The sequence below is a fragment of the Heterodontus francisci genome, chromosome 12 (assembly GCF_036365525.1).
Source record: "Heterodontus francisci isolate sHetFra1 chromosome 12, sHetFra1.hap1, whole genome shotgun sequence".
Taxonomy (NCBI): Eukaryota; Metazoa; Chordata; class Chondrichthyes; order Heterodontiformes; family Heterodontidae; genus Heterodontus; species Heterodontus francisci.
In genome coordinates, this window is record NC_090382.1 from 87,737,739 (window position 1) to 87,753,233 (window position 15,495).

Below are 15,495 nucleotides of genomic sequence, written 5' to 3' on the forward strand. Positions count from 1 at the left end.
CCTCCCCACCAATAACACTTACATATAATAGCTGCCCTCTCCCCCCACCAAAGCACATACAGGGATGATTTGACCTTAACTAAAACCAGCAAGTGCTGAAAATACTCGGCAGGTCTGGCAGCATCTGTGGAGAGAGAAGCAGAGTTAACATTTCAGATCTGTGACAGGCGCTGCCGGTACAATCTTCCAGCAACCCCCCGCCACGGATCCCGACATTGGGACCTCAACAAAATTCAGCCCATTACCTTTGAAAGCCTGTCTAATTTATTTAAGAGATTAAGGATAATAGTTACCTATATTGTGAAATGCAAAGTGGGGATATTTCAATTCCTGTTAAAAAAAATTTTGTCATAGAGGAAAAAGTAAATTGTACTTTTACCCAAATTATTCTTCAGTAAAAACAGATTTGTTTTCCAGTTATCAGTTTCTAACAAGATGTGTACTTTTACTTTGATCTATGTCTAACAAAGCCATTTATCAACCCTGTTAATGACTTCCTAACGTTTATACATGGACATATCCTTCATTTAAGCAGACAGTTGTAATCACATTTACCTACAATGCTCCCATAGTATTTCCATCCCTTTTCCTTTATCCACCTATATAATCTAATCTTGAATGTTGGCGTAGTTTTTGCTTCAATCACTAATCCTGAAAGTGAATGCCAGAGCCTCACAATTCTGTGTGAAGAATTTTCTTCCGCCTGAGTTTGAAATCAACATTTAATCTGTGCCTAAAACTACAGCAAAGTAATTTCCACAACCCAATTAAAACATTTTTAAAGTAATTCTGATAGCTTAAACCTCAAGAGTGATAGTTTAAAAAATGTATTTCATGAGAATTGTTCTTTGGTTACAAGCCCGCGGTTTGTGCTGAGTAGATTGCTTGCAATTTGGCCAGCACTGGAATTGATCTCAATGCCCTGGGTTAGGAAAGAGAAAAATTGGGCAAGTTACTATGCAGCAATGCCTACAATATGTGTGTGAGGGAAAGAATTGATCACAGTTGTGATGTCTTCCACAAATAGTCTGCTGCTATTCGCTACAAAGATTTGTAAGGTATCTGCAAGTGACCATCACACATGGAACCATATTTCACTGACAGAAAGAAACACAGAAAGAATTAATTTTCATTTATATAATGCCTTGCATTTTTTCAGGATTTCCCAAATTGTTTTACAGTCCATGAATTACTTTTGAAGTGTAGGCAGGCACTGTTGTTTTGTTGGCAAATATGAAACCCAGTTTTCACATAGCGAAGTGCCATAATAGCAAACAGATCAGTTCATCTGTTTTTGATGGTGCTGGTTGGGGAACAACTACTGTTTGGGACATGAGGAGAGGTCCCCTGTTCTTCAAAAAGTACAGTGGAATATTTTGTATCAAACTTACTTAACACCTGAGCTAAAAGATGGCATCTTCAAAAATGTAGCACTTTCTTAGTATAGCATTGAAGTGTCAGCTTTGCTCAGAGCTGGCAGTGCTACCATTGAACTACAGCTGAGATTAATTAGGAAAGGGAAAGAGATGAAGGGAGGGGAGGAGAGAAAGCAGGACAAATACAATCTGGTCAATTTCTTCCAATCAGTCTACTCTCCATCATCAGCAAAGTGATACAAGATGTCATTGACAGTGCTATCAAGTACTCAGCAATAACCTGCTCACTGATGCTCAGTTTGGGTTCTGCCAGGGCCACTCAGCTCTAGACCTCATTACAGCCTTGGTCCAAAGATGGACAGAAGAGTTGAATTCCACAGGTGAGGTAAGAGTGACTGCCCTTGACATCAAGGCAACATTGGTCCATGTGTGGTATCAAGGAGCCTTAGCAAAATTGAAGTCAATGGGAACTGGGAAAACTCTCCACTGGTTGGAGTCATACCTAGCACAAAGGAAGATGGTTGTGGTTGTTGGAGGCTAATCAAGTTATTCCCAGGACATCGTCGCAGGAGTTCCTCAGGGTAGTATTCTAGGCCTAACCATCTTCAGCTGCTTCATCAAATACCTTCCGTCTATTGTAAGGTTTGAAGTGGGGATGTTCGCTGGTGATTGCACAGTGTTCAGTACCATTCGTGACTCCTCAGATACTGAAGCAGTCCATGGCCGCATGCAGCAAGACTTCAAGAACATTCAGGCTTGGACTGAGAAGTGGCAAGTAACACTTGCGCTACACAAGTAGGCAATGACCAAATACTGTGGCAACAAGAGCAAGTTAGAGGCTAGGAATTCTGCGGAGAGTAACTCACCTCCTGACTCCCTAAAGCCTATCCACCATCTACAAGGCGCAAGCCAGGAGTGTGATGGAATACTGTCCACTTGTCTGGAACAGTGCAGCTCCAACAACACTCAAGAAGCTCCACACCATCCAGGACAAAGCAGCCCACTTGATCGGCACCCCATCCAGCACGTTAAACATTCACTCCCTACACCACCAGTAGCAGCAGTGTGTACAATACACAAGATGCAGTGCAGCAACTCGGAAAGCCTCCTTTGATTGTACCTTCCAAACCTTCAACCTCTACCACTTAAAAGGATAAGGATAGCAGTCGCATTGAAGCACCACCACCTGCAAATTCCCCTTCCACCGACCTGTCACTCGGTCAAAATCCTGTAACTTCCTTCCGAACAGCACTGTGAGTGCACCTGGACTACAGCAGTTCAAGAAGGCGGCTCACCACCACCTTCTCAAGGGCAATTAGGGATGGGTAACACATTCTGGCCTAGTCTGGGAACTAAATATTCAAGGGTATTTGACTTTTCAGAAGGATAGGAAGAAAGGAAAAGAAGGTGGGGTAGCTCTGTAAATAAAGGATGAAATCAGTACAGTACTGAGAAATGATCTTGGATCGGAAGATCAAGATGTAGAATCATTTTGGGTGGAGGTAAGAAATAGCAAAGGAAAGAAGTCACTGGTGGGAGTAGGTTATAGGCCCCCTAACATAGCTACACTGTGGGACAGAATATAAATCAGGAAATAATGGAGGCTTGTAGGACAGCTACTACAACAATTGTGGGTGATTTTAATCTTCATATAGATTGGACTAATCAAATTGGCAAAGGTAGCCTGGGGGATAAGTTCATAGAGTGCATTAGGGACAGTTTCTTAGAACAATACATTCTGGAACCAAGCTGGGAGCTGGCTAGTTTAGACCTGATAATGTGTAATGGGGCAGGTTTAATAAATGATCTCAAAGTAAAGATCCTCTAGGCAAGAGTGATCATAACATGATAGAATTTCACATTCAGTTTGAGGGTGAGAAGTTTGGGTTCGAAACTAGTGTCTTAAACTTAAGGAAAGACAATTACAAGGGTATGAAGACAGAGTTGACTAAAGTGAACTAGGAAAATAAGTTAAATGGTAAGACAGTAGAGAAGCAGTGGTAGACATTTAAGGAGATATTTCATAACTCTCAATAAAGATATATTCCATTGAGAAAGAAAGACTCTATGAGAAGGATGCACCGTTCATGGCTAACGAAGGAAGTTAAGGATGGTATCAAATTGAAAGAAAGGCATACAATGCTGCAAAGATTAGTGGTCAGCCAGAAGATTGGGAAAATTTTAGAAATAAGCAGAGGATAACTAAGAAAGAATAGGAAGGAGGAATTAGAATATGAGAGTAAACTAGCAAGAAGCTTCTACAAATATATAAAAATTAAGAGAATACCTAAAATAAGCATTGGTCCCTTAGAGGATAAGAATGGGGAATTACTAATGGGAAACAAGGAAATGGCAGAGACTTTGAACAAGTATTTTGAATCTTTCTTCTCAGGAGAAGACACAAAAAGCATCCCAAAAAGAGTAGAAAATCCAGAGGTAAAATGGAGGGAGGAACTTAAAACAATCACTACCACTAGAGCAAAAGAACTAGGAAAACTAATAGAACTAAAGGCTGACAAGTCCCCTGGACCTGATGGCCTGCATCCTAGGGTCTTAAAAAAAGTGGCTGCTGTTACGATCCCATGAGGGATCATTAACTTTGAAAAAAAGAAATTCCAATTTCCAGTTTTTACTGAATAAAATAACACACAAGATTTCACGTTTTAAACAAAAAAAATACTGTACAAGAGTTAAACAAAGCAAAACACTACCAACTTAACACTGCAATTTGGAAACACATATTTTAAACATAATATCTTAACAGAACATGAAGACATATACTTCAAACACTAAATCTCAACAGAACACTCCCATTTTACTGTTACTTCCACCCCAAGAATTTCCCTATACCTGACAGGATCTTGGCAGTTTGTCCACTTCTCCTGGGACCAATCCAAAGTGTACCACAGCTCTTAGGAATTCATTTTGATTTCCTTAATTCTTTAACTATCTTCTGAGGTATCAGATCTCTCTCCATTCCTGAACACGGGCCTGCCTTAAAACAGAAACACCCCGGTTCCTGATAGCCTCTTTGCTCCTGAACCCAGTTGCTCCCAAAGACAACAGCTTTTCAAAGCCAATTGCCTGTCTGTGTCAGTAAACAACCCAAAAAAAAAACTGACCTAAAATGCATCTCCATAACAATGTGGTACATATGGAATGACTCAGATAACAATTTAAACGAATTATTTCTGACTCCAAATGTTCTCTTTGTTCCGGGAAATCATATACATAATTTAAACCCCTGACTGAGGCAGCTGCAGACACACCTTCTCCATCAAGAATTTCAGAGAGGTTCCCATTGTGTGGGGTCTTCCCACTTCCCATTATGACCTTACTAAATAAACATGGGCCACCCCTTGATTTGTAACCACTGTAGGTTTGTTTGTCAGATTCTCAAATGAGGTGTTTTCATTTGTCATGCATTAAAACAAATTCAATTCCCAAATTAAAAGTTACCTCTAGAAAATTAATAAAACCAGGTGATCATAATATTGCAGAGATAGTAGATGCATCGGTTGTAATCTTCCAAACTTTGCTAAACGCTGGAAAGTTCCCAGCAGATTTGAAAACTGCAAATGTAACATCTCTATTCAAGAAAGGAGGGAGACAGGAAGCAGGAAACTGTAAGCCAGTTAGCCTAACATCTGTCATTGGGAAAATGCTAGATTCCATTATTCAGGAAGCAGTAGCACGAGATTTAAAAAATCATAATGCAATCAGGCAGAGTCAACATGGCTTTGTGAAAGGAACATCATGTTTGATAAATGTATTAGTCCTTTGAGGATGTAACAAGCAGGGTGGATAAAGAGGTACCAGTAGATGTAGTGCATTTGGATTTCCAAAAGTCATTTGATGAGGTGCCACATAAAAGGTACAAGATAAGAGCTCATGGTGTGGGGGTAATACATTAGCATGGATAGAGGATTGGCTAACCAACAGGAAACAGAAAGTCAGGATAAATGGGGCATTTTCAGGTTGGTAAACTGTAACTAGTGGAGTTCCGCAGAGATCAGTGCTCGGCCTCAACTATACACAAACTATATTAATGACTTGGATGAAGGGACCAAGTGTATAACGGCTAAATTTATGGATGATACAAAGATAGGTAGGAGAGCAGTTGTGAGGAGGACACAAAGTGTCTCCAAACAGATATAGATAGGTTAAGTGAGTGGTAAAAATTTGGCAGATGGAGTATAATGTGGGAAAATGTGTGGTTGTCTACCTTGGGAGGAAGAACAGAAAGGCAGAATATTACTTAAATGGAGAGACTGCTGAATGCTGCAGTACAGAGGGATTTGGATGTCCTTGTATATGCATCACAAAAAGTTAGCATGTAGATACAGCAAGTAACTAGGAAAGCAAATGGAATGTTGATCTTTATTGCAAGGGGGATTGCGTATTAAAGTAGGTATGTCTTGCTACCACTGTACAGGGCATTGGTGAGATTGCACCTAGAATGCCGCTTACAGTTTTGGTCTCCTTGCTTAAGAAGGGATATACTTGCATTGGAAGCAGTTCAGAGATGGTTCACTAGGCTGATTCCTGGGATAAAGGGGCTGTCTTATGAGGCAAGCATGAAAAAGCTTGAGCTGGCTGGGCCTATACTCACTGGAGTTTAGAAGGTGATCTGATTGAAACATATACGATTCTGAGGGGACTTGACAGGCTAGATGCTGAGATGATGTTTCCCCTCATGGGGAAGTCTCAATCTGGGGGCACAGTTTCAAAATGAGGGGTCTCCCTTTTAAGACAGAGACAAGAAGGAACTTGTTCTGTCAGAGGGTCATTAATCTTTGGAATTCTCTTCTCCAGAGAGGAGTGGAGGCTGGGTCATTGAATATACTCAACTCTTAGTTAGATAGATTTTTGATCTATAAGGGAGTCAAGGGTAATGGCAGGAAGGCAGGAAAGTGGAGTTAAGGCCACAATCAGATCAGCCATGATCTTATTGAATGGCAGAGCAGGCTCGAGGGGCTGAATGGCCTACTCCTGCTCCTATGTCTTTTGATCTTAAAAAAAGGGAAGCCTGTTAACATGGAGAAACAGTGTGCTCACTCCACTGGCTTCTCTCTGGCGAGAGAGAATGCAATGTGTTCCCCTCTCTTTGCATCCAGAGCATCAGTGACTTCCCTTCTACAACAGTGCATGGTGAACTGAGAGCTGTTGGAGATGTCACCTGATCAAGCCTGGAAAGAGCCCAGCATGAAGAAGTTGAAGGCCAAGATAACCTTTAAGTCACTGTTAATGCCATCTTTGCCCTGCTCTGAGGCTGCAGGTTGCCTGCAACAGATAAGAGATTTCAGTGAGCACCTCCTGACAGAAATGGAGACATCGCACATACCGGACTGAATTTTACGTAGCTTACGAGAGCAGGATAAGAAGCTGAGTGGACCGGAAAATGGTGAGGGAAGGCAGTGGGTGGAATGCCCGTCGCCTTCCCACCGCCATAGCCCACCCGCCTAGAGGCCAATTGTGCTACTTAAGTGACCAATTCAGGGCCTGTTCCCACTGCTGTGGGCATTTTGCCAGTGGTGGATGGGCCCTCCACTGCATGGCATGACTGCCTGATGAACCCTGGCAGCCTCTTTGTAGGCTTGGGGTGGGAGGGATGGGGGGCGGGGGCCTGATAATCAGGCACTCTGTGGTCCATAGAGGGACCCACTGGTGGCAATGGCAACACCCACCCTCCACAGCCCTTGTCCTCGCTTCACTGGGGCTCTCCTTGACTAGCCCCAGCAATCCCTGACCCCACTTACCTTACCTTGCTGCAAGGGCAGCATCCATTGCTGCATCTCTCAGCTGGGTGCAGTCTCCTGGTGGCACTGCTGAGACTGAAGAGCTGCAGATCCTCTGATTGATCAGCAGCTCTTGGAGGCAGACTCTCGTCCCTTAAAGGGATGGGAGTCCTGAAGCTGGTTCATTAGCTGCATGATGAGCCTAAAATCTGGCCAGGGCTCCCCCAAACAGCCGAGGTGGTGTTGCCCCTGACTTTCCAGCCCATCACTGGGGCCACTGTCACGCCAACAAAACCCAGCCCACTGTTCCTGGCTTAGATTGAGATAGGATAATTGTTTCCTGAAGACCCTGGGTGGATATGGCCTTCTGCTCAGAGCCCTTGTCCCTCTCCTCCTGCTCCCTCTTCAAACAGCTTTCCCTCCTCTGTGTCACCTCTCTCAATCTCCCTGTCATTTTACAGGCCAAATGGGAGAGATTGGGTGCAATTACTGTAAGCAGAACCAAAGGCCATCATTACATTCCACACACTCCCTGTGGATTCCACCAAATTTAAGTAGCAGTACAAATCTCCAAACACTAACTCAGCAATAGCCAGTGGAAATCAATCAGCAACTAACCTGCAAGTGATTGATGATCCCTTTAAAATAGCGGTGTAGTGATGGGGCGGTGGGGGGGGGGGCGGTGGTTCGGGGTCCATCCAAAGCTACAAAGCTGCAGAAGCAAAAGGAGGAGGAAGATGGATGGAAGAAGGGAAGGAGCAGCCCCACGATCTTAGGACAAAGCACTTCAGGTGCTGCTGGAAGCTGTGAGGGCATGGAGGCACATTAACTTCCCAGAGGATCATAGGAGGAGGCCAGCCAGCCTCACAAAACAGGCTTGGTTGGAGGTCACGAAGGAGGTGAGCAGCCGAAGTGTGGTGTAGGGGACATGGATCCACTGCAGGAAACACTCTGAGGACCTCTTGAGGTCCAGCAAGGTGACTGGCATGCAAGTGTCAGATGGGAACCATCATTCTCTCACCTCTATAGCTTTCTCAAACATACATATCCTTTGAAGCTCCTCTTTGCAATCATACCTAACAATTTCTGCCTGGGCAGCACCTTAACTCTACATCTTCACAGACAGCAATGACACTCTGTCTCAGTTAGTTGACCTAGCACTCCCCATCTCACAGTGAGTCCCTTTAAAAGTTGTGTGTAAGTCCTTAGCAAAGACTGATGTAATAATAGCCCTCATTCTTTCTTTTCTCATTGCAGAAGACAACATACAGCTCCTGGGAAAGGTGCACAAGTGGGGTGGAGTGGTATCCTTGGCCATACTGATACCAATGGAGGAGGATGCACTGGAAATTGGCAAGGTGGTATTTGTACATTATGTCGCCGATGGAGAGATGAGGGTGCCGCAGTGAGTGAGTGAGTGAGTGAAAGCATTACAGATGACACTTGCAGCTGGCTCTGACATGTGACTTCACCTGTTAACCTGCAGGAGAAATATAATCATCAACAAAATGCAAGGGCTTCATTTCTCCGTCAGCTAAGTGCTGCACTGACTATTGTCTTTAATCTCCCACAGTGGCATTGCCAAAGGTGCAGCAACTGATGAGGGAGGAGGCAGAGCAGTCCTCAGAGCAGCACCAGCTTAAAGTGTTGCCTGCGCGAATTGCTGGTCTACAGGATAACTGGATCAGTGCTAAAGTATGTGCTTTCTGGTTATAGTGTGTGACTTCAACTTACAGTGTGTGAAGGTATCTAAGACTGTCACTTTAAGTATTAAGTGCACTACCGGACACTAATTTATCATTCTAAGGTTTTTGGCCGAAGCTGTTAATCGTAGTTTCAGGTACAGCTTTCACCACCGGTGCAATATTGTTTGGAGCAACCTTTATTGGCCGGGGAAGAATGAATAGACAGGATTACAGTAGATGCTGTACAAGGATGCAATTTATTTTAGAACGTGTTAAAGTGCATGTCAAGACCACCACAGTGCTGGAAAATCCCAGGGACCGTCTTCAAAAATCATAACTTTTTAATGTTTTTAAAAATGTACTGTCTTGTGTGTGTGTGTACCATTCACCATGCTTCAAAATTATTCAATCAATATTTATTATTCAAGTGAGTTAAAACATTCTAAAGGATCTAAATTCATTGATATAAAAGGTACATGTACTTGTTTTGGTATTATTCCAAAATACATAATCAGTCCATGCAAGATGAAATTAGTTTTTATATTGTGGTTATGTAAGAGATGATAGACTGGATTTTCCTCCAGGAATTCACCCATTTTCTTTCAGGAAAGTGGGGTAGTAAGGGTCCTCTATTTTCATCCAAACCCAGTCTCTCTCCCAATCCTTCAAACTGCCTGTTCTCTTGAAGTATGCTTATTCAGTTTCAGTTAAACCTTTTCAATCTGACACTTTATAGAGTTTATCCCCCCTTTAAAATTTGACACTGCCCATTTCAGGTACTAAAGCAAATGCCCCATTTCAACACCATGGGTAGAGCTTTCAAAGTAAAACGGCGATATTGGATCAACCACCCATTATTCATCACCCAATTTTCCTTTCGTTTGAAAGGAAAATTCAGCTGGACATATAATAGACAGCTGATCCAATATTGCACATTTTACAACCCTGCCAAAGTTCCAGCACACAAATTTGTCCTCCACAATAACGGCAAACTTCCCCTGAAGAGCAGAGTAAACACAGGTAGCTTGTGCCTGTATGCTTATTTTATGCTTATTTAGGAAAGTTGTTCTGCATCACAGCAGGGTCAGACTGGTAATAATAAATCTGGTTTTGACCCAACTCCAGTGGCAATCTTGACCTTAAAGAAAATTACATCCTTTTTTCATTTTGTTCTATAAAGAATCAATGGTTGCTTATAACAAAATAAAATAAACCTGAATGAGACTACTATCAAGACTTACAGTTGAAAGTACAGTCTGAGTGTTGCTTTGTCGATGTAATTCGACATTAGAACAGAATTGTGCCAGATCCTGGACACTCTAGGCCCTAGATTTCTCTAGCAGTTTCTTGATGGTTTATTTGGGGTGGTTCCAAACATGGCCTAAGGTCAGAAGGGTCAAGAATTTCCTTAGTCCCATCCTGGCTTACGTTAACAGGCCAGTATGCTGGACTCAATAAGGCATAATGACCTCCAAAAAAGACGAAGAAAATTTAAATTTTGTTATTTATTATTTGAAATCCCATCATTGGAGTGTTTGTATGGCCTGACAGAATTGAATCACATTGATCAGCAGACTACAAGTGTGTGGTTTTAAAACTATTTTTAAAACTATATTTCTTGAATTTTGGAAAGTGAGAGATATTATGACTGAGAATCGAACACTTTTCATTACAGGCATTCTCTGTCAGTGTCAAGCACTCCTAGGTTAAGTTCATATAGTTATACAGTAAAGCTCCTTGCTACTCTGCTAATAGCATACGTCAGTGCCTATCTACCCCAGGCGATACTTAACTAGCATTTCCACTCCCACTCAAAGAGACAAGGAGAATATTTCATCTGATTGAAGCACCTTGGGATGTTTTATTACGTTAAAGGCACTATACAAATATAAATTGTTGTTGATTAGATCTATTTTGATGCTCCCTCTGCATGACCCTAATAAGATGGTTCGAGCTCAATCTCAGAAGATGACATGGTACTCCACTGCCACGTCTATCATCCTTATGTTGTGAATAAGACTGACAATTTAATGCCAACTTGTGCCAAACTATGAGCAGTTCTGGCCTATTGACTCACCCTTCATTAAAATTTTAATGAAATTAATGATCTCCCTTGAGGCATTTACAGGAGAAGAGACTTTCATCACATCAGTCTAATGTGAATTCCAGCCTCAGATTCCTGGATGAAACATCGGTGTTCTGAATCAGCTAGTCCCCTAAGGATTTGAATTTATCAGAGCTAGAAATTACTTGGATATATTGATGTTATTCCACAAACAACTCCATGAAAAAATATTGAGCAATGTAACGTACTAAAACAGTAATCTCACATCATGTTTTCACTTCTGAAGCCTGAGTGTATGCTGGAATGTGGAAGTGAAGACTAACTCAAAGATATATGATGCAAGTTTTGCACATTAACTGTTAATTGATATAAAGTTTGGTATCTTCACTGTAGTTCTCATTGCATCGAGGTGCCATGGAAGTCCCTTGTTCACAGATGTCAGACATTTATGCCGCAGACTGTTTAGAAACGGAGCTAGATTTGAAGAAGGAAATAAGATTCCAAAGCTACTTAGCATTATAAAATGGAAAAACTGGTACTAACCTGAGACCATATAAAACTGTACCATCTGGGTGCAAACGTATCATTCGATTCTTTACAGTGACACCATGCACAAAAGACTTTTTATCATTAAGGAAGTATGTGTCAGGAACCCAGAGCTGATCAGCCACTCTGTTGTCCAATGTGAGATTCAGGGGGATTTCTGAATAAGATAGCCGTTTGTCTCGCCAAGCCTGTTGGAAGTACATCGTCAAAGTGTAGTCCTAAAAAATGTAAAATGAAAGAAATTACATTTTCATTAAAACTACCAAAATTACTTTTATTGAACTCCAAAATTTATTTTTTAAAAGAATCAAAGAATATCTGTGTTATTTGCATACATCAAAATATCACCACATGCTTTTAATTTATTTTGTTTAAAAATATGAAAGTTGCAGAAAATATTCAATGCTACATGGTAAAAATCGAGTCAGCAACGAAGTAAAACATTTTAGATTCAAACAATAATATGAGAATAATGCTTCATCATTAATGGGTACCTGTGTTCAATGAAATAAATGTTTATGTTTAATTCTTTTAAATAGTATTGTGCACTTTTTGAATAAAAACACAATGTTTGAGTGTGCACTTCAACACCTTGAGGATTATGCTCAATCAGACTGGATTTTCTGCTTCTAGCCGTCTGTTCTATTCGCGTAAACTGAGTGGCTGAGAATAGAAAATAGGTGGGAGTTTTGTTCTTCTGCATCGAAGTTCCTGGTCAGCAGGGACTAACATCACCAGAAATGTCAATCTCAAACAGATGGGAGATTTATTTGAATATTAATTGGTTGGAATTGTTTTGCATGCCATTTCTGATATTTAGATGTACTAGGTGTCATTTCCAAAGAATGCTCAAGTCAACTGGGCACACAGTATCACTAGAACATAAGAATGCAAGAAATCAGAGGAATGTTATATTCCAGAAAGCTTGTTGTTGAAGGATGATGCTGGAGCCAATCTTTACTCAATGTTACATTAATTACAAACATGTAGTTTCTTACTCAAAACCTTCACCAGTCTCAATGTCTCCATATATGTGCTCAAGACCCCAATTAACATCCTCCATCTGCATGTAGTTAAAAAAATGATATACAATTAACAAGGAGGAGCAGTAGGCTATATGGTCACTTGAGTCTGCTCTGCCATTCAATAAGATAATGCTGTTCTTCGACCTCAACTCTAATTTCTCACCCTACCCCCAGAGAGAATCAACTGTGGCAGGAACTGACTTTTAGAATCATAGAACCATAGAATAGTTACAGCATAGAAAGAGGCCATTCGGCCTGTCGTGTCTGTGTCAGCTCTCTGCAAGAGCAACTCACCGAGCCTTACTTGCTTACCTTTTCCCCGTAGCCCTGCAAAGTTTTTCTATTCAGATAGTTATCCAATTCCTGTTTGAAAGTCATGATTGAATCTGTCTCCACCACACTTCAGGCAGTGCATTCCAGCTTCTCACCACTCCTTGCGTAAAAAGGTTTTGTCTCATGTCACCTTCATTTCTTTTGCCATTCACCTTAAATCAGGATCCTCCGGTCTCGACTCTTCCTCCGATGGGAACAGCTTCTCCTGTACTACTCTGTCCAGACCTCTCATGATTTTGAACACCTCTGTCAAATCTCCTCTCAATCTTCTCTTCGCTAAGGAGAACAGCCCCAGCTTCACCAATATACCCACATAACTGAAGTCCATCATCTCTGGAACCATTCGCGCAAATCTTTTCTGCACCCTGTCATGAGGCTGCTTCCATTATTCATATTTTTTTGAAGACTTGGGTTTAAAAGATTGTGAAAATTAGTTCATTTGAAAGACTGAGGAGATTTTTTATAAAGGTTATTGGAAGGCACTTTGGATTAAAAAAAACACTGACTGGAAGAGACAATGAAGTGCTAAATAAACATAAGGTGCCTTGTTGGCTATTGGAGTTGTTTACAGAGAAATCACATGTCTAGGTTTATGGTTGTCAGGAGTTTTGGCTTTTTGATTTGGGTGTGGACTGTTTGAATGCTCAGTTGGTGTATAGCCTGCTAAGAGAGAAGCCACCCAACTCATCCTTTGCTACCTGTTTTGAAAAAATCTTCTCAGAATTCAGTGTGATAGCTGAAACTACTGATGCAGTAATTCTCCCAAAAAGCCTGCAAGACTACTCTTTGACATCTCCTGACCCGAACTCCTCCAGAAATATGCCAGTGACAGCCATCTACATGTACATGAACACCAGACCAAAGGCCATTCTGAACATTCCATCTCTTATCCTTTTTGTTCAAGAATTGACAATAGCTGGGCGTAAATATATATTTTTTTAAATTTGATATCTGCAGAGCCAGTTTTTTCTGAAACTGGTTTCTGTGTGTGTGTTAGGTTATTTTAGAAAGAGTAGATATTTATACTTTCATATTTCAAACTGTGAGTTCATAAACTATGCATCTTTATTGAATAAGTCTTGTTTTACAATAAATCAACATTTTTGTTGTTTATTAAAGAAACCTGATTGGTGGATTGTTATTCTGAAACTAATATAAAGTATATAATTGGTTGTATCGGTAACTGGGTAAAACATTTAAATATATGTTGTGACCAGTGGAGTAGTGGAACTAGAGAAAGACAGTGCATTCCTCCAACCTCAGTCATAACAACCCTCCCTAATGCCTTCTGATCCTTCCTAAAGTGTGATGCCCAGAATTGGACACAATACTCCAGTTGAGGCCAAACCAGTGTTTTATAAAGGGTCACCAAAACTTCCTTGCTTTTGTACTCTATGTCCCTATTTATAAAGCCCAGGATCCTGTATGCCGTATTAACCACTTTCTCAACCTGTCCCTGCCTCCTTCAATGATTTTTGTATATATATCGCCAGGTCCCTCGGCTCCTGCACCCCCTTTAGAATTGTATTCATATTTTATATTGCCTATCTTAATTCCTGCTATCAAAATATATCACCTCACACTTCTCTGCATTAACTGTCATCTCCCATGTACCACCAACTCTACCAGACGGTCTACACCTTCTTATCATCGATCACTATCCTCCTCACAGTTCACAATACTTCCAAGTTTTATGTCATCTGAAAATTTTGAAATTGTGCCCTGCACACACAGTCTATGTCATTAATACAGGTCAAGAAAAGCAATGGTCCTAACACGGACTCATGGGAAACCCCACTATATAACTTTCCACCAGTCTGAAAAACAACCATCAACAATAGAACTGAAGAAATAGGAGCAGCAATTGGCCCTCCAGCCTGCCCTGCCATTCAAGAAGATCATGGCTCATCTGATTGCAGTCTTAACTCCATTATCTTGCCTGCCCCCTATAACCTTTTACTCCCTTATAGATCAAAAATATGTCTAGCTCAGCCTTGAATATATTCAATGACCCAGTCTCCACTGCTCTCTGGGGTAGAGAATTCCAAAGATTAACGACCTTCTAGGAGAAGAAATTCCTTATCTTCATCTTAAATAGGAGACCCCTTATTTTGATACTGTGCACCCTAGTTCTAGATTCCCCCACAAGGAGAAATGTCCTCTCAGCATTTACCCTGTCAAGCCCCCTCGGAATCTTATATATTTCAATAAGATCACCTTTCATTCTTCTAAACTCTAATGGGTATAGGCCCAAACTGCTCAACAATTCCTCATAAAGCAAACCCTTCATCCCAGGAATCAACCCAGTGAACCTTCTCTGAACTGCCTCCAATGCAAGTATAACCCTCTTTAGATAACAAGACCAAAACTGTATGCAGTACTGTAGGTGTGGTCTCACCAATGCCCTATACAGTTGTAGCAAGACTTCCCTACTTTTATACTCTCTCCTCCTTGTAATAAAGACCAACATTCCATTTGCCTTTGTCATACCCAGTAAAGACATATCACATTCCTACTTTTAAGATACGAACTTTATTCAAGGTGGACTCTTTAAAATTAACTACACCTTTTTAAAAAAATGTCGAAAATGCTGTCAAAGTTCAGACGACCTGGCCTGTGTATTCTAACACTGCCTCACTGTATATTAAGGTCAAAAGGATACATTCCTGGCTAAAAAGTGTCAATTACACCCATCTTGAAACCATCAAGAGACATTCCTGAATTGAA

General features: G+C 41.1%; 1 protein-coding gene across 1 annotated transcript in view; it reads right to left on the reverse strand.

Annotated features, from left to right (window-relative positions):
- Positions 1 to 15,495, reverse strand: part of gabrb2a (gamma-aminobutyric acid type A receptor subunit beta2a) — a 477,073-nt gene that overhangs the window by 146,999 nt on the left and 314,579 nt on the right. The window contains exon 4 of the mRNA XM_068043026.1: positions 11,408 to 11,628. Within this exon, the coding sequence (XP_067899127.1) occupies positions 11,408 to 11,628 (221 nt within the window). The remainder of the gene's footprint in view (positions 1 to 11,407; positions 11,629 to 15,495) is intronic.